The sequence below is a fragment of the Haliotis rubra genome, unplaced genomic scaffold (genome assembly GCF_003918875.1).
Source record: "Haliotis rubra isolate DU_JTF1 unplaced genomic scaffold, ASM391887v1 Scf82, whole genome shotgun sequence".
Lineage (NCBI taxonomy): Eukaryota > Metazoa > Mollusca > Gastropoda > Lepetellida > Haliotidae > Haliotis > Haliotis rubra.
Window position 1 is genome coordinate 703,737 of NW_025767546.1, and position 27,984 is coordinate 731,720.

Below are 27,984 nucleotides of genomic sequence, written 5' to 3' on the forward strand. Positions count from 1 at the left end.
TGAATCTTCGGGCCATGGAAGCTGTCAAGCCTGAAGAAAGATATACCTGGTTTATGTTGTCATTTGTGAAACATCGATGTATGTAAGATCCCGATGAAATGGACATTATGCATGTGAGGTCTTGACTGACCAATGGAAACTAATTCCATGAAGAAGGTGAGCAGCTGAAGACAACAATCACCAAGTCAGTTTGTGGTTGTTTTGAGATGACGCCTCGCCTCGGCGAATTTTGTGTGTATTTACTGTTTACAGTGGGCACAGACATGTGACGCGTCATTGAGTTGTGTCTTCCTAACGGCACTGTATATATGTGCATAATAAAGGATATATGAACTGGCCCATATGAACGTGTCGTCAGTGCTAGGCAGTAGTACTTTGGAATGATACTTAGATGTACCACAAAAAGACAGAGATCTAATTGACACGTTCATCTGAACTAAAATTAGACACGGCGCGAGGGTTTCACATAGCCTGTTGATTGCCTAACCAAGACTCTTGATCTACTGCCACAAGAAGCTGTCACTGCATTGCAAGTGGTTGACATAGGAATGTATTGATCATTTCAAGAATTCGAAACCTGTCAGTTGTGAATTCTCGTCAGAAGTGGATCATAGAAACAAACGTTGTTCCTTCCCATGTTGATTGAATAGATTATAGGGATTAATTCTGATGTGGATTACGTTGCTCAGTTGGATAGTGTGTCTCTAGTGAGTGCAAACAAATAATGCAATTTGGAAGAACTAACTTTCCCGGCCAGTGAAGTTTTCATCTAAACTCTCATAACAATGGCATCTGGTGGTGGAAATGGTCGACCAATGCCAGCCCCAAGAACAGGGAAACCACTTCTTGCTCCTAAGCCTCATCCACCTTTCCAACAAGGTGCTGCAGCTGCAGCAGCAGCTGCACACCTCCTCGGTCCTCAGGGTGGGAACCTTACCGAGGCTCGTGCAAAGACTGTCCTGAAGGAAGCAGTAGATGCTGTTGTGAATAGCTTTGCTAAACATACACATGGCTATGGAAGAGGTGAGTCTTTAGTCATCACCATATCTACAAGTTATAAATCTTTTTGTTGTGTTTACAGATGTATATGCCAGGTACCCTGTAGAGGTTTATTAACATCTTAAGAATGTAGACATGGTAAAGAAACACGAAGGGAAGCTCAAGTAAAATACATCACAGTGATTATCCATGATGAGTGATATATTACTGAATAAAATTCGGATTTATTCCCATGTGAAATTTGACTTGATTCACTTGGTTTAGTGTTGAACAGAGATTTTGCCCATGAACATAAGCATTGTCAACTTGGTCACCTTAACAGCTTCCTGTCATTTCCCCACCCACTATTTCCCCACCCACATATATATCTGGCCTGTCATTTCCCCACCTTCCTGTTTTTTGGTTGTTATTTCACTCCAATATAAAAATGAATGAACAAGAAGTAGTGTGAAATATATGTCATTCTTTAATATTCAAGTGGATTTTCTTGGCAACTGAGTTAATAAATTCTCCGATACTTTTTTCACTGTCCGCATATGAAGCACATAGTCTTTGCAATTTCTGCTGGTGATCTGCTGTCACATTTCACTTGTTTGGTTGGTTGTTCTTGATAATCTCCATCTTTGTGTCATAGCAGGCTTTAACCATCATAGTATATATAGTACACATGTAATGAAAACATCTGAGATTGGTGTAAACGCAGTGTTAGAACACATTTATATTTTATTTCATTCTCAGTTAAAAGTAGGGAGTTCATTCAGATGTAATTTATCATCATATGGGATTTGACTTTTGAGGGTAGCACTCTTTATTTTGAGTTGAAGGTACTTATGTTTTCTTCAATAATACTGAAGGTATCCGATGGCAGTGTTCCAAGAGTTGGGTATAAGTAGCCAAACTCTGTTTCCAATCTGCACTAAATTACATGGATATATCACAGCTTGATCTGAGGACTCCTGATACTTGGGTGTATGTTTCTTTCATGATTCAAAGAAAGTTGTTTTTGTAGCCAAGGTTTTTTTTGAAAATCGGCTCATCTGGTGTTTTCTTTGTAATCAGGGTCTGTAACTATTTCAGTGAGATTTTCATTCATTCTTAAACACCAATTTATGATGTTTATATAATAATCATGATAACTAATTGTGTAAACACCAAGTTTGTAAGAATAAAATATTCTTGACCAGTTTTTAATCATGTTAGACATGAACAACATGTAGGAGACAAAACTGTCAAAGCTTTTGAAGGACAGCCCTGCAAGACAGTGACATCCATCTGAAGAGCCTCCTGTCAGTTCGTGGTCTCCTGGCACAAGGCCAGAGTCAGGGACGGCTTGGTAACACAGGTGCTGGAATGAGGACATTAGCAAAGTACAGGCTTCAAAGGATATTTTTTTTATTAGCTGTTGAGACATAGTTTCTCATGAACCTGGGCTGTGTTCTTGAGTTGCAGGGGCAATGAGTGTTCTATACCAGGCCTTTGAGTGAACGCCAAGTGCAGACAATGTCTGAATATATGAATACTGATGTTTGTTGACTCACAAAAACGGCAACCGTCTTACTCTATGTGATCATGATGAAGGTCATTACTGTATTTTGAATATGTTTAATATTTCCATGTTAAGTATTCCATGACTGTATGTGTTGTGTGGACTGCTTACTACATGCATGTTGATGACTAGCTTCATTGCCAGCTATTAGCATGACGTGTATTACACCCAGATGATTCACATGATTCAGTCAATGTCTTGATATCAGGTTTAAGCATTGCTCATATCCCACTAGTTTGGAGCTCACTTCTAACACAGTAAACTTAACACAATGATAGTGATTGAAAAAGGTTTCAGCAATATTCCAGTAGTATCACTGCAGGGGGCTTCAGAAATGGGTTCCACAGAGTGATTATACCAGTAACCTAATTCTCATCAACAATATCAATAGCACCTGTTTGTTTATCTCATGTTCCCTGGCTGTGTTTGCAGGGAGGATATGGTAATCATGTGATTTATACACATAATTATTATTGGAAATTAAATCAAATAGGATCCTTTTGTTATTTTTTTATGTTAAAATGTTACATTAACATGAACACACTATCTGACAACCATGAATTCATTATAAAATATCTTTATTATATTTTTTTTCATTAACTGTGCCCACTTTTTTCTCAAGCAGTAAGTACACAATTTAATGAATAAACCCAAACAAAAGACCCCAAAACTACTTTAGTCTTGAGATGAGATAAGTGATAAAATCATTTGAATATGAGTACATTAAAAAAATCTGTAGTTTGCTGAGAAAGTGTAGACCCAGATGTACTTTTATAACATGTTAAACCCATTTGTGTTCATTTGTGAAAAATTATATTGGTTTGTTGGATTGTTTGAACATTCCCTTAAATTTTGAAAGATATCAATTTAATTTGTTGGTTCAGTACCTGTTAATGGTTTTGTTATGATTATGACTGACCTGCTGTATGGTGTCTTTTGTCTTCCATGAATTAGGGCAGGGTACATGCACCAGCCCATCAGTGGGATAAGTAGGGATAAGCCTGATAAGTGATGTGGATTTAGGAAAAGTCAGCTTTTTGTTATTTAGATTTTGGTTGAATATTCCGAGTGCTACACTTTACATGTGTCAGTGAGGGATTCACACTGAGTCAGAGAGTGCACTTTGTTTATCACCATCAGCAGTATTGGAGCTGTGTGACAGGGATCACTTCAGACCAGATGGACTGTACTAAACTACTCGGAGACATTGCGTGTAATTGTAATGATGCAAGACCCAGGGTCTGACCTCCAGTGCAGATGATTCTCATAACAAACACGTTCAACCAAGGAGCAGGAGTGGCCAGCTCATCCAAGTCAACGTAATTCACTGTAGGTCCTGTTCATACCTGAAACCCTGACTCTGGGTTCAAATCCCACTTCACTCTGATCGTGTTTCTGGGTTTCTGAGCACCAGATCTGGACTTGTGGTTTCAACAGTGGCAGATATGAAGCCATGTGTCACTTCTGGCTTCTTCCCTTTTTTAACTTCAAGCTGACATGTAATAGAACTGAGTGAAATAATGTTCACAGTGGTGCCAAACCAACTGAGGCACTTTAGAACATTTATTGACCAGGGCTAAAACAGGCACAGTGTCGTTTTAACATGTTTATGAAGTGGCTTTAGCACAACCATGAGATCACTTTGTGGAATCGTACCCTGATCACACAACTTCTGCTTGACCAACCGAGATTAGGTTTGAATTTATATGGTGAACATCCACTTGAATATGTTGATGGCTTTGATAATGAAAACTCTGTCTATTATGGAGGTAGAATCTAGCTGGAACCATTATCCTCTTGAAATAGCATCAAGATTAAGAACCTAAGTAAGAAGGTTTCATTTCCTGATAATTCAATTATGAAGCCCAAATTAAAGTGTGTAATGTCATAAATGAATTAAGTTTATATCCTACAGGGTGACCAATTTCCTGTTTATAGCCCTTGTCTGAAGTGACGAATGCATGCTATCTAAAATTACAACACTTGTAAATCCTGATGGCTCGGGTAATGGGCCTGAGAGGCTGTTAAAGTGAAGCCATTAGTCTTACACTGTGAGAGCTGTGTAGTGTTAGCACAGAGAACCTGATCCCACAGTTCACAGTGTGATGTCTTTACCCTTGCTCCTGTAAGTGGCAAGACATTGACATGTGGCCACACGGTCACTCAGGCAGAACGCTCCCTGTCTACATGATACATCCATGGATAAATGTTATGCTGTCCCTGTCACCTTAGGCTAGTGCTGTAGGACAATGTCAGTGGGTCTGTACTACTCGTCATCCTTCAATCAATGCCATTCATACAACTCTCGATCTTATGTCAGTGGCACTCTTATGTCAGGGAAACCCTGGCATGTACAACTCTCAAACCTTATGTCAGTGAAACCCCGGCCTGTACATCTCTCCCTTATGTCAGTGAAGCCCTGGCCTGTACATCTCTCAACCCTCGCCTGTACATCTCTCAGCCTGTACATCTCTCAACCCTTATGTCAGTGAAGCCCTGGCCTGTACATCTCTCAATCCTTATGTCAGTGAAACCCCGGCCTGTACATCTCTCAACCCCTGATGTCAGTGAATCCCTGGCCTGTACATCTCTCAATCCTTATGTCAGTGAAACCCCGGCCTGTACATCTCTCAACCCTCATGTCAGTGAATCTTCATGTCCCTGGCCTGTACATCTCTCAACCCTTATGTCAGTGCCTGTACATCTCTCAACCCTTATGTCAGTGAAGCCCTGGCCTGTACATCTCTCAACATCTCTATGTCAGTGAAATCTCTCAACCCCTGAAACCCTGGCCTGTACATCTCTCAATCCCCTGATGTCAGTGAATCCCTGGCCTGTACATCTCTCAATCCTTATGTCAGTGAAACCCTGGCCTGTACATCTGGCCTCAGCCTGTACATCTCTGTCAGTGTCCTGGCCATCTCTCAACCCTTATGTCAGTGAAACCCTGGCCTGTACATCTCTCAACCCTTATGTCAGTGAAACCCCCGGCCTGTACATCTCTCAACCCCTATGTCAGTGAACCCTGGCCTGTACATCTCTCAGCCCCCTGAATCCCCTGGCCTGTACCTGGCCTGTACTTATGTCAGTGAAACCCTGGCCTGTACATCTCTCAAACCTTATGTCAGTGAAACCCCGGCCTGTACATCTCTCAGCCTGTACATCTCTCAATCCTCATGTCAGTGAATCCCTGGCCTGTACATCTCTCAACCCTCATGTCTGTGAAACCCTGGCCTGTACATCTCTCAACCCTTATGTCAGTGAAACCCCGGCCTGTACATCTCTCAATCTTCATGTCAGTGAATCCCTGGCCTGTACATCTTTCAACCCCTGATGTCAGTGAATCCCTGGCCTGTACATCTCTCAACCCTCATGTCAGTGAAACCCCGGCCTGTACATCTCTCAACCCTTATGTCAGTGAAACCCCGGCCTGTACATCTCTCAACCCTTATGTCAGTGAAACCCGGCCTGTACATCTCTCAACCCTTATGTCAGTGAATCCCCGGCCTGTACATCTCTCAACCCTTATGTCAGTGAAACCCCTGGCCTGTACATCTCTCAACCCTTATGTCAGTGAAACCCCTGGCCTGTACATCTCTCAACCCTTATGTCAGTGAAACCCCGGCCTGTACATCTCTCAACCCATATGTCAGTGAAACCCGGCCTGTACATCTCTCAACCCATATGTCAGTGAATCCCCAGTGGCCTGTACATCTCTCAACCCTTATGTCAGTGAAACCCCTGGCCTGTACATCTCTCAACCCTCATGTCAGTGAAACCCTGGCCTGTACAGCTCTCTCAACCCCGCCTGTACCTCATGTCAGTGAAACCCTGGCCTGTACATCTCTCAACCCTTATGTCAGTGAAACCTGGCCTGTACATCTCTCAACCCTCATGTCAGTGAATCCCTGGCCTGTACATCTCTCAACCCTCATGTCAGTGAATCCCTGGCCTGTACATCTCTCAACCCTTATGTCAGTGAAACCCCTGCCTGTACATCTCTCAACCCTTATGTCAGTGAATCCCTGGCCTGTACATCTCTCAACCCTTATGTCATTGGCTCAATGGCCTGTACTACTCTCCACCCTTGTGTCGGTGTCACCGTCATCTGTACAAACATCCACTCACATTTCCTTTTTTAATTTTGACCTACACAAACTAAACAAATGGTTGTCAATAAATCTGTAAATCATAAAATTTAAAAAGTCTTGCCTAAATATGTATTTTGTTTCTGTTTTGTTTACTAAGAGGCAGTTTTACTGACAGATATCTTCGCTTTATTAAGATGACAGTCAAAGTTGCTCAACTGTTTTATTTTCTTAAAGTCAATTTTACATTTTTCCTTAGAGAATCAGACTGTTTTGGTATGTTAATAACTAAATGTTCTTGACTGAATGTATTTGTCATGTTACAACAAATTTATAGGATTTGCATATAATGAAAGAAAGTATGTTTGTTTCACACCTGATCTCATTCAGATTTTGTGATTTTATAAAACATGTACCCAGTACAAAAAACATGGCAACTGACAGTGATCCAAAGTATCTCTTTTTCCTTCTATTTTCAAGACAAAAATGTTTTAGTCCCTTGTCTAAAAGGAAGGCAGGGTTCCCATGGTTACAGGACCCTGATAGTTGAAGCAATGTCACCTGCTAAATACAGAACAATGAAGACTACATATGGCTCTCTGAATAATGAATACCTCCTTTTGTCCTTTAATCAAGTTAGGTTAAATATGCATGACTTCCTCTTGACCCTGCTGCAGGCTACTGTGTTTGTTTAATGGATGCTAATTGCATGTTTATTAAATATTCATCTCTTCTATGAACAAAACTGTCCTGAATATGTCAGGAGTTTTTCAGAACTGAATGAATCCCTGTAACTCAGTGGTAGAATTCTCTTGGGAAAGATAACTTTATGTTATGCCAGAGACCATATACCGGTATATGGTCTCTGGTTATGCATACTTGTTTCCACATGATTACTGAAAGGTTTGGAGGTTCAAGACGTTCCATTTTCATTTGGAAATATTATAAATTCAACTTTGAATGTTCATGTTTTTATTAATAACTTCACCTAAAACATGGGTCACAACAGAAAATGAAATTTTTTGTTTCACATTTTCCATTACATGTCTTGATAAAAGAATTGCTGAGGTTATGGCATTTCAATTGACCAGACCATAGTTTGAATGTTTAGGTTTTGTATGCAGTGTCAATATTGTGAATTCAGTTATGAATGTTTATGTTTTTATAAGTAACTTCACCTCCAAAAATGGAACATGGATAGTTTCTTGTGTTTGGTGGGTTTTGGAACATGTAGATTTGATTTTAAATACAATTTTTGTTTCACTCTTTTCAATTACATATCTTGATAAAAGATGTATGAATGATAGTAGGAATGTTTAGCTTTAGTATGCTCCAGATTGGGGATGCTCTGTGTGAGCAGTGATGTTCTACCAGAACCCAGATATCAATCTGTGACACACAATACAAGCTCCCTGTTACTGGTGTGTCACTAGTCCTTGTCCTTATCTGCAGTAGGATTAAGTACTACAACAACAAATGACTTCAGGCCATCTGATTAAGCATATAATCCTCTTCAACTCTTTGTGTCATGGGTAATTACTTTGAGTTTTGACAGCTGAAGGTGTTATATTTACAGATTATTACACCTGGGCAGTTAATTAGTTGCATCAAACAAACATGTTGAATAAACAAATGTAATAATACAGGTGTTAATTAGTGCAGTTGTTCAGCTGAAGAGTGAGGTGACACTGTAAGATTGTTTTACGTGGTGTTTGTTTTGACAATTGTGTAATTAGCTATTGAAACACGTAACCTCATGTCGAATGCCACAAGATGCCAGCAGGGCTTGCAGCAGCAGCTTGTTGTGACGACTTGGGAAAAACAAACGCCCATGTTGGTAAAACATGATTCAATACAGAGCCTGATCAGTTTGTTCGCTCGGGGCCAAGGAGAACACAGGAGGCTGCAGACAAGGATTCCAGGCAGGGTACTGTGGACATGTTAGGGACGGTCCAGTGTGGTGCAGCTGTGGTGTAGCTGTGGTGTATCCTGCAGCTCCAGACAACATACACACTCTACTAGACAGAATTTGGGATTCATTTTACAAAATGTTGCCAATGGATTATGACTTTGGTTCTGCAGACTGTAAGTTGATACTTCTTGTTGTGTTCATGTCATCATGGTGGATGGTGGGGAGGAAGGCTTCAGCCATGACAGCTTTTACAACTTGGTGAAAACATATATTTGTCAACCATTCATGTCCTTTTTATTTATGGTTTAGTTGATTGTTGAGAATATTGATGCTCTTCTTGACCTAAAGATAAACTGGGAGTATATTGTGTCGCTATATTCAGTGAAGAGGAAGACATTTCTGACAATGAACTACTACTGATGTGTTCACCCATATTTCTTGTACATATGTGGGAGATGTATGTTTCTTGTACATCTGTGAGAGATGTTGTTGTGAGGTATTAGTTTCCTGTCAGTTTGTCCAACTCATTTTCTGCGGCATATTTTGCTGCAGTAGCTCACTTGACATTCCCATTGACATTACTTGGAAATACAACACAATCTAGTATCTGCTACAAACAGTACAGAGTAATGCAAACATATATATGTTATGAAGAGGTCAGTGTGTAATCAGTTTTTGTCAAGGTAAATATACTTTACTAACTCATTGAACCTTCAGTCAGTATGCACTATGTTTGAGCTGAGTGTCTTCTGGAGGTTGGCCTGTGTGCAGGAATTCCAGCATGGATGTGGATGTGACAGGCAAGATGTCTGAGTCCCATGTATGTATGTTGTTAGAATATAAGAAGAAAGTGTGAGAAAGTTTTGCTACATCCTTCTCCATGCACCTTGCCACCTGGTTGATGTTGCCGCGGTGGTGGCAGAAACCTGAGTTGTGTAGGGTCAGACTGGACTGTGACAGCGTGGTGTATTGATTCTAGGTGTTGATCGTGTGTAGAGACATGAGGATAAACTTGAGAGATTTGTCTTGATCATGATTAAACTTCCTGCTGCGATGTTGGTAAATCTGGGAGATAATGCCGCTTTTGCCCTGTCAACACCGTAATTGCGTTTGTTTGCGTACACCAGCCCTGATTAGAAGGAAGGTTGTAGGGTCACCTGCTATGGCTTGTTTAGAACACTTTTACTCAACTTTGATTTCATGTTTGGAGAACATTCTTCTGTGCTTGTTGTAGCCAGTGTTGAGATCTTGTTTCACTGTGTGTGCACATACAGGGGAGCTCAATAGTACATAAGCAGTTGAAAAAATGCCTTCAAGATAATATGTCGGTGTTAAATAGCAACCTGTGGGTATGAGATTGGATGTCAACATCCGATGTTGGCCAAATGTGTGGCAAATCAAAAGTGTTTCTTGACTTAAGAATAAATAGGGTTGCAATGAGGCCCTTGCTTGGCAGCTATAAAACTGAACACCAACACTTGACATCTGGCCACTTTCATCAAAGCGTGAAATACTGGGTCTGTGCATCCTACCCGATAGAAGACATTCTGTGAAGGTGTGACCCTAACAGCTTACCATAAGTGACAAAGATTGGTGTGTACCTGTAGTGTCCAGGTGAATCACGGTTTAGCAATCCCGATTCATAGATGTCAGGAAATGTTGGCGATGTAGTGTCAAGTGGTATGCAGTTCTTGAACACAGACGGTTTGAGGCGATAGTGTCATGGTGTGGGTGGTATCACAGATGACATTCAAACTGAGTGGGTTATTGTGAATAGACATTTGACTGTCCATGGATACATTGACTAAATTCTGCATGTTGTTGCTGTTGAAATTGCTAGAACAACATTGTGTGGATGTTTTCCCTGGTCATCTCTGAGGAGCAGACATACGGACCTGGCACTATCCTGTTAAGTGATATATGCCTAGAACAACACCTGTGGGATGTTTTCAGACACAGTAATTAGTGTTGGGAATTGGTTTTCTAAGATGCCTAGCGGTTAGAACAATCGAAAAAAAAATACATTATCAGACAATAAAGGTATAGATTTTTTGATGACGTAACAATTGAATGACGTTATCCCGTCACTGCGCCATTCTAGTATGCCCCCTCGTAATCGAACCATTTTACATTACATCACAATGTAAGCGACGTCACGATGCATGTCAGTTGTCATCGCCTCGTACTGCCTCCTACAGTAAACTACACCGTTGCATCCAGTTTCTTGGTTTGCTGTTGCTTCACGCAGCTAACATCACTGGTGGAAACATTACGTTTATATTTTACGACGGTTAAAATGTGTCATTTCGACCCACAAGTTTTCAGCGACACGGTAGCGTTAAGTAATGTTTACATTCCCACAATGCAATTGTGGAATGTCGCTGACTACTCAACTTCCTCTGGATGTACTGATCTAAACTTACGCTGGTAGTAGAAATGCAACGTTCATATTGCCCCATATGGTTTTACGTTAATGACAGATGTAATTAAAATAATTCAGAGAAGATATTTAATCGAGCGTAAACCGTCATCAAACTGTTATCATTTGTTTTTTCTGGTAGCGTTAGTCTTAACGTGGGGGCAGACACATCAATAGAACAGCCGCCAGTTAGCCCTGTGCGAGGATTCTTAATTTAGGCCACCGACACTGTCGTTTGTTTTCTGCCTTAAATCAATCGTAATTATCTTTAGAAAGCATTAAATTTGGCATCTTAGAAAGAAATACACGGCCCTACCACCATGTATAGTGTAATAAAACACACTTTCGCCCTGAACAATTATAACGTTAAAGCACTCGGACGCAAGCGTCCTCGTGCTTTAACTATAATAGTTCAGGGCAAAAGTGTGTATTATTACACTATACATGGTGGTAGAGCGAAGTGTATTTCTTAAATAATCTCATAATTGATGATTGGTTCATTACAACCGATCAATCATCGAAAATAATTGGTTAGCGCCATTTATGAAATTTGTTAATGTACATAAAAATAAGGGAAAAAACATGTAGTTCTTTTGGGGTTTTTGGCAAAATTTCACATTTTTAAAGGATGACTAGTATGTTAGGAACATAAATTTATTCGAGCCTTTAAGTTAAATTCAATCATGACTTGAAACAAGCTTGTAGTGCTTATGAAATGAAACATACAAAACCAACCTTGTGAAAAATATTATTAATGAAAACAAGTGTTCCAGAATTGTTTGTGTTCAATTATGAGAAAACATGATCGATTGCTTGGTCGTTTTGTCACTGCGACCAATCTTCGATTATTTCAATTAATCGGACCACCACTAACAGTAATAAGTCACACTGCATGTGCACCAGAAATACAGCAGTCACCAACATGGTCAATGTTGAGGCATGGATGTAGCTCTCCAGACAGAATGGAGCCCAAAACTAAGGGCAACCACACTCTAGTTCATCATCAGTATGCCATCAACGTTTTCTTCATGTAATGCTCAACATGGTGGACAATATTATTACACAATGGAAATTATTTCTACAGATGTTCATTGTGAACTCACCTTCTGTGTAAGTTTTGTTGATAGTGTATTTAAATATCCTATATCAAAGGTGTATCCTTATCTCCAGCTTTCATAAACATTCCAAACGAAATACATAAAGTAGGATGGTTCATTACCAGGAAGAATGACGTGAATTCATTATGACACATCGTGTTTGTATCTGATGTGTAACTATATACGCTGATTACAAAAATCCTTGTTTTTGTGTTATCAGACAAAGGGAAATATATTCCGTTATACATTCTAGGAGTTAACTACCCTTGGTTATCGTTCATGTGAGTTGTCTCCCCTATTTCAGTGAATGTGGTGGAAGCCCTGCAAGAGTTCTGGCAGATGAAGCTGGAGCGGGGTGCGGATCTGAAGAATGGCGCCCTGGTGGTTTACGAGTCAGAGCCAGCATCATCTCCACCGTACGTCTGCTACGTCACTCTACCAGGAGGCAGTTGCTTTGGCAGTTTTCAGGTAACACCATCATTTGTTTTAAACACACTGGAAGAGCTATAAGAATGAAAATTTACAGCAATACATTAATGTTAGTATGTTTGAAGCCCATTACTGGTGTCCCCCGACGGGATATTGCTGGAATATTGCTAAAAGCGGCGTAAAACTATACTCACTCACTCACTCACTCACTCACTCACTCACTTGATATTGCTGGAATATTGCTAAAAGCGGCGTAAAACTATACTCGCTCACTCACTCATTAATGTTAGTATCAGAAACCAGTTATCCAATATGAAATAATACCCCAAAATGTGGCTCCATTCTAAATGTCAGTTGAACTGAACTTTTTGGCACCTTTGAACACCTTTGGGTCGGAGTGACTTGCAACTTTCTTCAAAAAGATGATGCTGAGGTCACGTTACAGCAGTTTATTTAGTTCAAGTCACAAGTTTTCATGTTTTGTAAGTTAATAGAGTGTAAAACTGCTAGAATCAACGTGAACCTGGTTAAATATGTTTAATGCGGACAGAAATCACAACTTGGCGAGATCAGTTGAAACAGCATTTAAGCTGCCTGTTGACATTGCTGCTATTAGCCCTACTTGAAACTGCCTAGATGCAACATCACCCAGCCCTTTGGTAACATCCTCAAGCTGGTCAAATATAAATCAGTATAAAAGAACATGAAATGTCTACTCTTAAACATCATGATCAACAATGTAATGTCCTGCATTTTATCCTCAGATAACTGACCCATCTACATAATAGTACATCCATCCTCATGTTTCTGACGAGTTGAATGTGAAAATACAGGATGTATCCAGAATTCAGTTAACTAGCTTTTCAAGAAGCAAGGAGATATTATGTCATGCCCTGTAACAGTTTTAAGTCTGGTTGTGTGAAGTGTGATACTTTCCACACAATATAGTTATCATGTTTACTTAGCTGTAGGCCAAGTAGTTTAGTGGCACCAGCATTGAGCCATGAGAATTGTCAGGTGTACACACTAGATCTCACTCAGTCAACACTAACTTACTAGTACGGTAACAGTTGGTTACTTCATTCAGCCTCCAGCTTCAATAACCAGCTTGTGTAAACATGTTTATCTAACGACATTCTCATCAGCCTATCTGAGGTCCTTACGGGAGTAATTTAAAATATTCGGTAAACAGATACCTGGGCCACAACCAGCTATACCTATACAAATATGACAATACCCGGTATATAGGATTTACACATGCTGTAGGAGCCATAGAGTCTGTGTACATTACAAGGCAGTCAGACTCAATTTGGTATCTCGTAATCCTTATTCAATATCTGGCGATGTAATCACACCCATGAGAGCAGTGCTGGCCCGCCCCACCCTCCTAGCCATACAGACAATGGACCATGCTAAGACGCACACTGGAGATATGCCATTGAACGAATGCATCGCTGGGGCGAGTCGGGAATGTTGCTGTTTGGAAACAGTTTGATGTACACATTTTTGCGTTAAATTTGGGTCTTTTTGCCCTGTTTGGCAAATAACATGGACCTGCCACATTTTCTACCAAAACTCATAACTAAACATGGTGACCTGTTTCTTTGCTACATGTATTCTTCCCGGCAGGGTCTTACAATGCAGGTTATACTGTGGTGGGATGTGTTCATACACAGGATTGATATTGGTATGCCAATGTATGATTAAATATGTTTTGTTATGTGTAAGTAATAAGTCTGCAAAGAAAATGTAATTTAACAGAATGTTCTTTTAGGCAGTGATGGAAGGTAAAAATAGTAAGAGGTCTGTAATTGTGGAGACACAAGACTGATAAGGAAGGATTAATTTATGAGAAAAATAGGGCCTTGGGGAAATTCATTGAAGCAGGTAACACCACTAACTATTCATCATGTGCCATGATAGTCTCCAACAAAAACCTTTTCTTCAGGCACGCTTTCTGTATTCTGTATATTTCAGGGTAAATACTTTGTTATCAGCCAAACAGAGTACATTTTATAGATATGTCATGGTCTGTGGACATAGAAACAGTTTTCTTTGTGGCTGTGACTTGTCAAGTTATCCTTATCTGTTGAGTTCAGTGTTACTAACTTTGTGTCATTGGCCCGAGTTGGTCGGGTGTGGAATACACGCAGAATCAGTCACAGGCGGAATTACATGAGTGGCGTTGACGCCCCAGTGAACACCAGCTATGTGGTGTGCTATTCTGATAGTCAGGGATGCCGGCACATGTCAGCACGACACCATAGGCGTTAACACCGCTTGTTTATTTCTGCTTGTGTATTTTGGGATATATTAGGAATTAAGTTCAATTGAATTGCAATTATCAACAGCATGAATTGAGTTGCAATTGTAAACAGCATGTGAGAAACACTATTTGCAAGCATGTTTAATGTGTAATGAGGCATATCTTTTTTCACTATTTTCATGAATTACTTTTACTTTTGGGTATATTTTCCATATTGTGTCTGAGTTGGAACTTCTTGGAAAAACTAATACAGTGGACTCTGTATAATCCGACACTCACTGGGACCAGGAGAAAATGTCGGATTATACAGAGGGTCGGATAATTCAATGTCTCCTTGCTTGAATACTTTTCAAACAGTACCATACATTGTAACTGGCTTATTTCATGAAATTAATGCTTAATAGCTATTTTCGTGGTAATTAAAGGGGAAAAACAAATTCTGTATTTTCATGTACATGTATATCTTTGGATTTATTGTCTTCAGTGCAATATACATGCAGGGACTACTATCACAATCATATTTACACTTTCATGAAACAGTCCTAGATTGTAGACTGACAGTGTATAAATGTGTATTAATAAAATATACCTCTTTGAGTTCACAAATGAAGTCAAACATCTCACTGAGTATATTTCAAAACCACTACAGACTATGTTAACCCCATTAACAGACAGGTGGTAATCGGTTTCTAGGCAGGTTATCCACCACAGCAGACAGACCTGGTGTAGGAAGAAACCAACGCTACAGTGGATGTTGTGCTCTCAGGCCAGGAATTTATCAAGGATTCCAAACTATTTAGTGTCCTTGCCAAGCAGATTGGAAAAAAACATGTAGCTCCATGCTGGAGAATTGATTAATTCAGAGGTATTTTACCTTTGCACTCAGTGCAGTAATGGTTAAATGAATCATGAAATTCTCTTCCTTTCATCCATGCTGTAATTATCAGTGAACTACACTGACTCCTCCGTTGTCTTACATAAACAGGCAACAGGAATTGGGAAAGTTTATATTCCATTCTTGTAATGTGTACTGACATTAGCTGCAGGAGAAAATGTCACTGAATTCCCTGCAGACGCAAGACAATGGCTATATCATTCCATTTCTATACCTGGCCCGATTTCAATCTGGAATTTGTAAAATATTCAATATACAGGGATTTGATCCCTGTGGCTAATGGATGGTGTCAGTCGACTCGCTTGCTATCTGACATCTTAGTCACTGGAATATCAAAGAGATAAATTTTCTTATCCTACGGCAGAAGTACAAAGACATTTCATTATTCTGTGTAAGTGAAAGGCATTGTGATTGGGCTATTTTCATGGTCTGGTGCCTGCATGTGTTTAACCTTTGTCCTGCCTCCTCTCTAAGTGGCCAGGAGTGGACAAGGTAATCTTGTATTCCCCAGATCAACCATGATAGTGACAATATTGTGAGGGCTGACTTATGTCTGGGTGGCAGTCTTATCCTAATTGATACCAGATGGAGCGTAGTCCATCTGAAGCTTGTCCCTGTCTTGCATGGGGAAGTCATTATGTAATGCTTATTTTGTACTTAAGCAATATCAAAAGCCCTATTTACATGCTCAACAAGCAAGTCAGGTAAGGGTCTTGTAAATAAACATCTGACTACATAATAGGTATTTATCTAGATCTGTCAAATGTCTGATATACAGCCCCACATATGTGCCAAATGTAATTTAGATTTCAAACAAGTTGGAATTAAATATGCCCAAATTGTCATCAAGAAGCAAGAAATAATTATGTTAATCCTTTTTATGGCTGACCTGTTTTTCAAAAATAGCAAGATGTGTTAATACTTAGTTATATAATATTGAATGCAGCCTCATAATACAATGTTAAGACACTTAACGTTAGAAAAAGAAGTACCAGTTTTGAACAAAATAGAAATTTTCCCCTACTTGTCCACCAGGACCTTAGTTGAGATTCCACAAGTTGACAACAAAAGTTATCAAAGTAATTGTTTGGAACCTGTTTTTAATATTTGTATGACCAGACTTGGTGATTAACCAGAGCTGTGAAATTACTGACAAGAAGAAATTTCAGGAAATAATGTCTTTCTCTCTGGATAAAACCTTAACCGGTCAAGCTTAATATTTGGAGCCAACTGCTTGAATGTAAATCTAATAACAGATGCCAGACTGGATGACCAAGGGTCCAGGTGTATGTTCAGAGAGCACCTGTTCCAGCCGACTGGCTGCTGTATATTGACAGCTATGTACAAGTCCCACAGCTCTGCCCAGCTATACAATCACTGCAATGTATTAGCACAACAGAGAAATAAACAAGTCACAAGCCTCCCTTCACATCTATTCATGCATAGATAATCAAAGGAATACATTTTCTCGCTGAATGACTTGGAATTCACCTGAAATAAACAAGTGACAGGCAGGTAATGCCTTTATTAAAGACTATGTATGTAACTGGAGAAGGAGGTTGGCAGAGATTGGAGGAGGACTGTCGCCAAGCTTTGATACAACTGATTTATTTACTTACAGTCATTTCACACGGTCAGTCCATTGTGGGGTATATATACAGCTGCTGAGGGGCGAGTGATATCAGGTTATCATAGTGGGACATATATCTGGATATCTCTGCTCTGGGGTCAGTCCACAGTAGGGCATTTTTCTGGGTAACTCAGAGGCAGGTGATATCAGAGTCCAGTTTGCTGTTAGGGATATATCAGGGTCAATGTACTGCTGAATATATATCAGGGTCTGTCTATTGTTGGGCATTAAGGGCCAGTCTGTTGTTGGACATTAAGGGTTAGTCTACTATGGATCATCTGTTGTGGGGCAGGTGATATCATGTAAAACTTCAGTGGGAATAGTGACATCACAGGGTAATTCTGTAGTGGGAATAGTGACATCACAGGGTAATACTGTAGTGGGAATAGTGACATCACAGGGTAATTCTGTAGTGGGAATAGTGACTTCACAGGATAATTCTGTAGTGGGAATAGTGACCTCACAGGGTAATTCTGTAGTGGGAATAGTGACATCAAGGTTATCTATTTAAGGTATTTGTGTAGCCACTAATGGTGTGTTGACTGACCTGCATGAGTCACCGTGGACAAGCAGTAACCCCAGGGAAACTGTACTGTCTAGATCAATCACTTTAATCTTGTAAGGATCAGCTGAAATTAATACTTTGTACTGTCTGTACACATGTAATGAGAAATAAAACACAACCCTTTGCTGGTCCTTTGCTGCATGTGACAGTAGGCTGATCTTGTCAGTAAGTTATTATGTTCGTTTTGATTAAACGTCATCAGCATCCCCTGGTTCCAGTTGCACAAACTCTAATACACTTAGAGGACCCTTCCTCTAGAGAATCCAAACTGAGATTTTCAAGCACTTCATTAGTATAGTAAATGTCAAAAACTATTTGTATACTTTTAGCAAAGGGTTGTATAAGTGGACACTTGTCTTGAGAAGATGATATTTTGCGGTATTGGTTATATAGACCATGTACATGTATGTTATCATGCCAGTAGAAATTATTCAGGTGGCAAAAATTTTCAATTCTACTACTCCCAACTCACAGATGAGCTTGTTGTATCTGTAGTTTGTTGTCATTCCCAAATTGTTTGTTTGCAGAACTGCTCGACTAAGGCGGAGGCAAGGAGAAGTGCTGCCAAGATTGCTCTCATGAATTCTGTCTTCAATGAACATCCTTCAAGGAAAATAAGTGATGAATTCATCGACAAGGCCATACGTGATGCCCTTGCTTCATTCAAGGTGAGAACTTGAAGTGATTCAGCTCTTCAGTGGGGATTCTGAAACAGGAGTGGGTCTGGGAACTATGTTTCACAAGATGACTTAGTAGATCAGGGCCTCCTTTCACAAAGCACTAAGGTGATCTTAAGTCACTAAGGTAACCTTAGTGCAATGTTAAAGAAATGTCATTTTGGATAGTCATTCTATTTAGACTGCATGTGGTAGGGAACTTTCAATGGTATATTCATTTAACTGAATACTTTGAACTGTGGAATTTGTATTAGTATTAGCGATGCATCATTTTTACATGCATCCAAAATATGAAATAAATGAAAGAACATGTGTCACTTCTGCCAATTAAAACTATTTTAAAACTCTTCTTTTTTTTCTGTCCACCAGGGAAGCCAGTCCGATATTGAGAACCCCAGCACAGGCATTGGAGCCTTCAAGTTTATGCTTGAGGCCAACAGGGGGCGCACCATGCTAGAGTTCCAGGAACTGATGACCGTCTTCCAACTGCTGCACTGGAATGGCAGTCTCAAGGCTATGCGTGAACGCAGCTGCTCCCGGCAGGAAGTGCTGGCGCACTACTCTCATCGGGCACTGGACGATGACATGAGGTCGCAGATGGCACTAGACTGGATCGCTCGAGAACAGGAGGATTGTTCAATCATCCCCAGGGAGTTGAAAATATCAGAGAAAGAGTTAGAATCTGCACGACTAGCTGGGAGAGAACTTCGGTTTTATAAGGAGAAACGAGACATTCTAGTTTTAGCTTTGAGCCAGATCGGACCTTCAGAGAGTATGGCCTAAGTATTGCCAATTCATGGAACTTTGGAGTCTTGGATAGATGTATATTGTTTCTATGTGAACATCATGCATTGTGGTGTGTGACTGCCAGTTTTACAGCTGTCTACATATCTCAAGGCCAGATGATACAAGTGCTCCACACTACTTGTCTCTCAGTAGACTTCTATAGCAACACAGCAAGTGAATGTTGCTGGTTTAGTATATGCATGAACAAATGTATTTCCAGTGCAATGTTCCTATATAGGATATGGCGAAGAGTTTATACTAGTGCATGTATCAGTTTCAAGTGCTGCCTCCCTGTGCTACAGCTGACAGCTAGATGTGCACGTTACTACGCAATACTCCACACATAAACGTACGTGACATGTGAAGGTCTTGTTCACACTGAATAATAACGTGCATGTGTCAATGTCTTATCCTCATAGAACAAAAATGTACATGTGTCAAAGATGTTGTCCACACCGAACAAGGATATTGTGCATGTGGTGGCGTCAGTGTTTTGTCCTGACAGAACAAAGAGGTTCCTGTGCAGGTGTTAGTGTCTCGTCCTCACAGAACAAAAATGTTGTGCATGTGTAGGTGTGAATGTCTTGTCTTCACAGAACAAAACCGGGCACATGTGCATGCCGTGTCCACACTGAACAACAATGTTGCACATGTAGAAGTATCGATGTCTTGTCTTCATGGAACAACAATGTTGCACATGTAGAAGTATGGATGTCTTGTCTTCATGGAACAACAATGTTCCACATGTAGAAGTATCGATGTCTTGTCTTCATGGAACAACAATGTTGCACATGTGCTTGTGTCATTGTGTTGTCAGTACAAGGAGGTTTTATAAGATATATGTGATCCAAGACTTTCATGATGTTGAGCATGTTGCAGCCTACTTACTATAGCTGTACATACAAGTACTGTCTGCATGCTCCGTGTTTACTGCTTGAAACAAGCACATCTCCCAGCCACCTGTACTGACGTCAGTAGTCAGTGATTGATCTTAGAAGTGAAATAGTTTTCTCATAGACACTCCTCCATCACCACACTTTCTATATTCATACATGATATAAATTGTTTGAAATACTATTTAGCCTAGATACTCACTCTCACTTAAACTTCTGTGACATAATCTACATTACATTCTTTGCTATGAACAAGATCATTGTGAATTAATTTCAGGCAGTTTGTGGTTATCCTTGTGATGATTTAGTTTTATTGGTTTTCTTAGGTTAGCACTGTGGTCCAATGCCCCAAATTTCTCTGTCCAATAGAGCATCCTTAAGATTTGGCAGGATCAGTTCTCTTTGCACTGAATACTACTATCCTTGGTTCATCCATACACGGGGCGGTTGGGTAGCCTAATGGTTAAAGCGTTGGCTCGTCACGCCGAAGACCCGGGTTCGAATCCCCACATGGGCACAATGTGTGAAGCCCATTTGTGGTGTCCCCCGCCGTGATGTTGCTGGAATATTGCTTAAAGCGGCGTAAAACCAAACTCAGTCAGTCATCCATATACTTGCTTGTTAATTGAAACAAAGTGGTAAAGCCCATGTATGCATCTTGTTGGTATTTCCTCTCATGTTCACTTTTTGATGCAACTAAATTTAACTAATTTCACACTGCTGCAATTGCTCCTGCTTTCTGAAATGCAGTTTCTTGTACAGTGCACCACCACTTGCCTCCTCCCACCTGTACAGGCTAACTGATGTGCACATGAAGTCACTACAATTGTATATATAGATGGATCATTACGATGCTGAACTGTTTCTTTATGTTATGAGTTGTTGATGTTTTAAAATCTTGTTGATTTCTGTTTAATTCTCAGTAAGTTTTAATTTATTTTCACCCAGGTTTTATCTGAAGTTAACAAATACCTGAAAAGTTGCAGTGTTCGAAATATTTTCAAGATGAGTAGTGTAGTCCAACATGGGACTGAGGTGAGATGCAGTGTGTAGGGTTAAGATGCAGCACTTCATCCTGTGGATGATCTATGCATCATTATAACACACATGCAGACCTTTCAGACTCTGTAATCCAGTATCTTATACAGCATACCTCATGTTATGTGAAAGAAAGTCACTTTCTTCTCATTTGTGAAGCAAGGGAGGTAACTCTATTAAGCCAGTATCCATTCATTGTTCTTGGTTCAGTTTGTTTTGTTATGTGTCAGTTTGAAAAGATGACTGATGGAAGTACAGAAACAGGATGTAACTTAGATTTAGGTCAAGTGTATATTGTGACATTATTGTCTCATCAGAAAAAGTATTATGTGTGATCCCAGAATATCATGTACATGAAATGGTAAATGCATCTGTAAAAGTGTAGACATAAATCAGTAGGAACATAATTGGAAGAAGAAAGTGGTTTCCAAGAACCAAAACAGAATAAAAACTTATCACATAATTTGTTCTTGATAATTTATTCAGGGAAACAAACATTATCAAAGTAGTGGTATTGTCATTTTGTATTGGTAGCCAGGTATGATAAGTTGAATATTAAGGACATGTAATAGATTTGGCTTTGTATTTCTAAAGTGTGAATTTAATGTAGTCTTTGAAAATTATTCGGTATTTACTCTGAACAAACTCACAAGCTGTAAAGTATGCCAGTTATTAGCTTCCTGGTGATGATGCTACCACTGTTAATGCATGTGTGTTGCTGTGTGTTCAGGCAGTCAGCTTGTCAGTGTCTCGCCTTGCTTCTGTGTGCGATGTGTAGTTCCACCTATTTTTGTTCAGTAGATTGGATTGTATTGCATGCATGTATTTGTTCTCTAGGTTTAGAAATAGCCTCAAGCAAGTGCCAAATTTTCTTACTTTTGGAAAGAATGCAGGTGGCACCTGATCATGTCTGAAATAATTAAGCGTTTATCTTGAACTAAATACTATAGTTTAAAAAATGCAGACAGATTGGCTGCCATTTGTTTATTCACGTTTGCTGGACACCGTTCACTGTTCTGGTGCCATGTTCATGCAACTGAGCATTGTTAACAAGAAATATCATGAATGCTTTCCTTGGTTTTCCAGGATCACATTTGTGATCTAAAGTAACTGAATTAAAAGAGAAATTTAGCCTATTTCCAATATAGCAGTCTAACAAAATGTATTGTCTCTGTTTGTGATTGTTTAGCACTCTTCTCCCTCTCCATGTTTTGCAGGGCAATTTTCCCTTTGATCCCGACGGGTCCATTGTCATTGTGATGGTGAAAAGCTTCAGCATTTGGTATTGTCTGGTCATTTTGTCTCCATATCAAACCTGTCTTTGTTGTACAGAGAGTCTAGAAAATATATGAGATTTATCACAGCAACAGAACTGCTTCAATATACTATACATTTACTCAGCATAATATATCTCTATAATACAGTCTGTTTGCATGTAAATAAAATATTATGACAGTATTCATCTCTTGTGTTTTTGTTTATGACTGAATATACTAAGCACATTGTGAAAACATTTTGTGCATACACTGTTGAGAACATTTGGGATGAAGGTTGATAGGACTGATGGCCTCACCTTAGTTACCATAAAGTAATCATGAAGTGTCTTGTTGATCAACACCACAGCATTATATATTGTATTTGCAGGGAAACAAAACAAATGATCTGAATTAAACTTGCTGGAGTTGCCAATCTTTCCATGCCTAACTTACATTTCCCATGATAACATGCACCTGGTCCATTTCCCAATAGTGTGTGTACCTGAGAGTCAACTTTCAACTCAATAGGAGACACGAAAATTGAAATTTGCACTGTTTCATTCTGTAATCACTCCCTCAATAGTTATTGACAGAAGCAAACATAATTAAGCTCAAGGCTACTACTTAAACCATTAAAGCAGAGTCAAGAGTTACAGACTTAAATAAAGTCTCACATTGGGTGATACTCTTATCCTTCAACTTGTGTTATATCACACACTTTTGAGTAAGTGCTGTCCATCACAGAGGTGGGTCCACGATTTTGGAAAAGGGGATGCACATGAAACCTTTGTCACAAAGTGACTTGGCCGAGGATTCAGTGTTTGGTGCAAGCACCCCATCCCACCACACACTTTTATCTGATGGTGCAGCCATTACTAGGGCTGGCTATCGATATGGATCATAGACATCGATAATCGTTTACAAAATATCAATCAATTATCAATAAAGAAGTAACATTGAGCAAAAATGCCAGAAAGGTCTTAAAGAAATGAATATATTTCACACAAGAATGAGAAAGGATATGAGTGGAAAATGAGCCGAGTGTCTTGGGGGCCTCAGGTTTAAATGATTCACAAGAATGACCCCTGCGCGATACAATCCGCAGAATTCTGTGGATCCGTGGAAAATCCTCATCCCTGTTCATATCATTGGCAAGTGGTGACATGTTTATGCATGGATTACTAACAAAACAGCATCCTGAACATACTTTAGAAGCAGCCCATGATTAAAGACCTAACTTTGTGTATTGTGTAAGTTAGTGATGTTCCGATTAATTGAAATAATCGAAGATTGGTCGCAGTGGCCAAACGACCAAGCAATCGATCACATTTCTCATAATCGAACGCAAACGATTTTGGAACCGCTGTAATAGAGTTTGAAATACTTGATGATGGAACATGTCTAGGACGTTGTCAGGGCCGGAAAACGTGTTTAATTCATAGAAAACTCACTTCACTTTCTGAAAAGTCATGACTGAATATTTCTTGAAGAATCGGGGGAGTTTATGTTACACTGGAACTGAATCATTTTCCACTGGATGTGAAATTTGCAAATGTAATTTGTGCAGTTTCTAAATAAAACAAAAAACAACAGAGAACCAGTTGTTTTTTCTTTATACTTATCTGCAACTACAACCTGAAAAGGAAAATATAAAAATTAAAATGACAGGATAGGACATTATATTGCAGTCATAGATTACATTTTACTTAACAAAATGAATACTTAAAGATTATCTATTGTGATACACAGTACATACATTCAGGGTTGACATAAGTGTACAATATAGCATGATTATGTGAAGGCCCATAATCTTCCCAAAACCCTGTGGATGTGTGGTTGAGATAAAGTGTAACAACCATGGGCATAAATCCACTGACACTGCATCCCCAGAGCCAGGATTCAAACACAGGACTATTGTTAGTAATTTGGACATGAAGACACACAGCTGCAAATCGACTATCACTATATTTCCTGGCTGCAGTGGCATGAAAACACAAATCCTCCACAAAACATTACTGTTAAAGAAGGTGTTGCAGAAAATCACAGAACTCCAAAGAAGGAGTTAGTGTACCTACCAAATACTCTCCACTAAAGCTGCTTCATCTCTCATTCTTCACACTTATCTTAGTACATTATCCTTTTTAAACACACACCATCCCCCAATTTTGTCATAAAACGAGAATAGATTCACACAAGTATGGGTGGGGGTGGGGTGTGATGATTTTAATGGGGTTTTTTTTTTTGTCCCCAATTTGTTTTCAATTTTGTACACATCTATAAGGAGGGGGCAGTAATTTTGTACATGACTGGGGGTCCCACTTACCTTGTACATAAATTTTAGGGAGGGTCATTTACATTGTACATGTTTCTCCATAAAACTCATCATCACCCCCTAGCCACAAATTATGAACGGTCCCTTTCATTTTTATTCAAATATAGATCTACACCTAACAACATCACAAAATGGAAATTTCATTATTGACAAAAATAGGAAATAGTAAAGCTGAATGTGGTGGTGACTGGAGGGCAATATATTGCAGATAGAAACATATCAAACAACAACCTTGCCTGAACTTCAAACTCAGATTAGGTGTAGAGAAAAATCACAAATGCTACAGTCAGTGTTGCTTCAAATCGGAAACAACCTAAAATGACTCGCTTACATGAGAATCTTCCAAATGTTTTAAATATAAATGAGATTATAGCCTCGAATTAAACAGTCAAACGTCAAAGCGAAACATCGTCTGCCATTGAACCGGCTTTGGTTGCTTTGCAAGAGTTATCTACCCTAGACCAGAGGGCGTAATGCGGAAGTGCCACGTGTAGGGGTCAGCACTGACACATTGTCAAAATGGCAGCGTCAGTGAGAGAAAAACAAATCGCGGCTTTGAAACGTATGCTCAATTTTAATCAGCCACAGACTAAACAGTCGTCTGCTGAACCACAATGGAAGATTCTTGTCTACGACAGGTTTGGTCAGGATATAATATCGCCGTTATTGACTGTAAAGGAGTTGAGAGATATTGGTGTAACTCTTCATTTACAACTACACACAGATCGAGACCCAATCCCAGATGTCCCGGCGATATACTTCGTACTCCCGACAGATGAAAACATCCAAAGAATATGCCGTGATATGCAGAATCAGCTGTATGAAAACTACTATTTCAATTTTATATCTGCCATATCACGTCAGCGTTTAGAGGATATCGCTAGTACGGCGATACAGAGTAACACAGTCGCCCAGGTTTCCAAAGTGTTCGACCAATATTTGAACTTTATATCTCTGGAGGACAATCTGTTTACTTTGCGACATCAAGACCGTGATTCAATATCATATTATGCCATCAACCGTGGAGATGTGAAAGACTCTGAGATGGAGAACATCATGGACACCATTGTTGACAGTTTGTTTTCAGTTTTTGTGACTCTAGGTACTGTACCAATTATCCGATGCCCCAGAGGAAATGCAGCTGAAATGGTTGCAGAGAAGCTTGACAAAAAGCTACGTGAGAACATCCGCGATGCAAGAAATAGTTTATTCACAGCTGACTCTCAACCTGGTCAGTTCAGCTTCCAGCGACCACTGTTGGTGGTACTTGATCGGAATCTAGATCTAGCAACAATGCTTCATCACACTTGGACATATCAGGCTCTATGTCACGATGTGCTGGATTTTAAACTGAACAGAGTTGAAATTGAAGAGACGTCTGAAGCAAGGTCTGCAGCAGGATCTCCACGCCCTATGAAGAAGAAAAAGACATATGATCTTAGCACTGCCGACAAATTCTGGGACACAGAGAAGGGAAGTCCATTCCCAACAGTTGCTGAGGCAGTGCAGGAGGAGCTGGATGTGTACAGGACACAGGAAGATGAAGTGAAGAAACTTAAAGCTGCAATGGGACTTGAAGGAGAAGATGACTCGGCTATAAGTATGTTGTCAGATAATACAGCTAAACTTACATCAGCTGTCAGCTCACTTCCAGAACTTCTTGAAAAGAAACGTCTTATTGACATGCACACAAATATAGCCACAGCATTACTTGATCAAATCAAAGTCAGAAAGCTTGATATATACTTTGAGTCAGAAGAGAAAATGATGAGTAAGTCTGTATTAGATAAGACTCTGATGGACTTGATATCTGATCCCGAAGCAGGGACTCCAGAAGATAAAGTACGACTGTTTATCATTGCACTCATCTGTGGCCCCCACATGTCTGAAGCTGAGATAGACCAATACTGTGTGGCTCTCCAAGCTGCCAACTGTGACATAACAGCCATCCAGTACATGAGACGCTGGAGAGCCTACTCCAAAATGACCGTTGCACCAAGTCAGTATGCTGGGGGTGGCATCAGCTCTATTGGAATGTTCTCAAACCTTGTGTCTAAAGGTTCCCAGTTTGTGATGGAGGGAGTGAAGAATCTGGCTGTCAAACGACACAATCTGCCAGCTACAAGAGTTGTGGATGCGCTGATGGAGATGAAGTCTAATCAAGAGACTGACGATTACCGATACTTTGACCCTAAACTGTTGCGGGCAGATAGTACATCCATTCCCCGAAACAAGTCAGCGTACCAAGATGCTTATGTTTTCATGGTTGGTGGTGGCAACTACATCGAGTACCAGAACCTCATGGACTATGCTAAGTCCAGGTCGACCACAACACAGCGCAAAATAGTGTATGGGTGCAGTGACTTGGTGAATGCCTCCATGTTTCTCAAACAGTTGGCACATCTTGGGAAGAAAATGATGATGATGATGATGATGCTTGAGACTGATCATGATATAAAGGCTGTAAATTATTGTACATGTTGTATGTATTGCTAATGTTATTAGAGACTGATTTTGTCTGTCTGTTGCTCAGAAATATTGGCGGTTGATATTTGCCTGACCAAACATATAGTCAGATGTTTCTACTGGGACTGGCTGTATCATCCACTGTTCCTGAACCTACCCTTAGGTCACCAAGTACTGGATATGTATGGAGAATTTGAGATATATAATTATCTTGAGCTGAAACTACTGTATTCAATTTTACTTGGAAGCTTAATTTTGATAAATTTCGTGACAGACCACCTATGTTTCCAGGTTAAAATAATCAGCCAAATTTAATATGAAATTGTTATGATTTTAAATGTCCAAATTTTAAAATGGCCAAAGTTAAAGTTACACAATCAGCCACAGCCACCATCTGACTACAGGTATTTTCATCAAGTGTTGGTTTATTGAATGTCTACCAGTTGTTTCAGCTCTTCTGTTTACAAAATATGTGAAGGGTTTTCACTACAAGAACAGGGACACTTATTCCAAAGTTGATAATTGTTACCTTTGGTGCTTGTTCTGCTGTTATAATATTACCAAGTTGGCATTTTGATTATGTAAGATAATCACTAGTTTGTGTGGGTTAAAGTAAGTATTCACTGATATGTAAATGTTAACCGACATGAATTTTACAGAATTAAATAATGAATCGCTCTTGTGTGACTT

At 39.7% G+C, this 27,984-nt stretch overlaps 2 protein-coding genes across 3 annotated transcripts; both read left to right on the top strand.

Annotated features, from left to right (window-relative positions):
• The first annotated feature begins 3 nt into the window (after positions 1–3).
• On the top strand, positions 4–19,860 carry LOC124262000 (LIX1-like protein). 2 transcript variants are annotated; one of them, XM_046696410.1, is made up of 4 exons: positions 4–1,023; positions 12,366–12,529; positions 18,374–18,514; positions 18,893–19,860. In XM_046696410.1, exons 1-4 carry the CDS (start codon positions 786–788, stop codon positions 19,304–19,306), a joined length of 957 nt encoding a protein of 318 aa, XP_046552366.1. In that variant the 5' UTR covers positions 4–785; the 3' UTR covers positions 19,307–19,860. The 2 variants fall into 2 exon arrangements, with proteins under 2 accessions (XP_046552366.1, XP_046552367.1); XM_046696411.1 differs by lacking the exon at positions 4–1,023 and adding an exon at positions 8,632–8,718.
• Positions 19,861–25,307: 5,447 nt separating this feature from the next.
• Positions 25,308–27,972, top strand: LOC124262006 (sec1 family domain-containing protein 1-like). Its single transcript, XM_046696417.1, has one exon. It carries the CDS (start codon positions 25,348–25,350, stop codon positions 27,322–27,324), a length of 1,977 nt encoding a protein of 658 aa, XP_046552373.1. The 5' UTR covers positions 25,308–25,347; the 3' UTR covers positions 27,325–27,972.
• The last annotated feature ends 12 nt before the right edge of the window (positions 27,973–27,984 follow it).

Bases quoted from the DNA above. Each gene is read 5' to 3' on its own strand.
- LOC124262000 (XM_046696410.1), top strand. From the start codon at position 786: ATGGCATCTGGTGGTGGAAATGGTCGACCAATGCCAGCCCCAAGAACA. The intron at 1,024-12,365 runs GTGAGTCTTTAG...CCCCTATTTCAG, and splicing joins TACACATGGCTATGGAAGAG to TGAATGTGGTGGAAGCCCTG. The intron at 18,515-18,892 runs GTGAGAACTTGA...TCTGTCCACCAG, and splicing joins ATGCCCTTGCTTCATTCAAG to GGAAGCCAGTCCGATATTGA.
- LOC124262006 (XM_046696417.1), top strand. From the start codon at position 25,348: ATGGCAGCGTCAGTGAGAGAAAAACAAATCGCGGCTTTGAAACGTATG.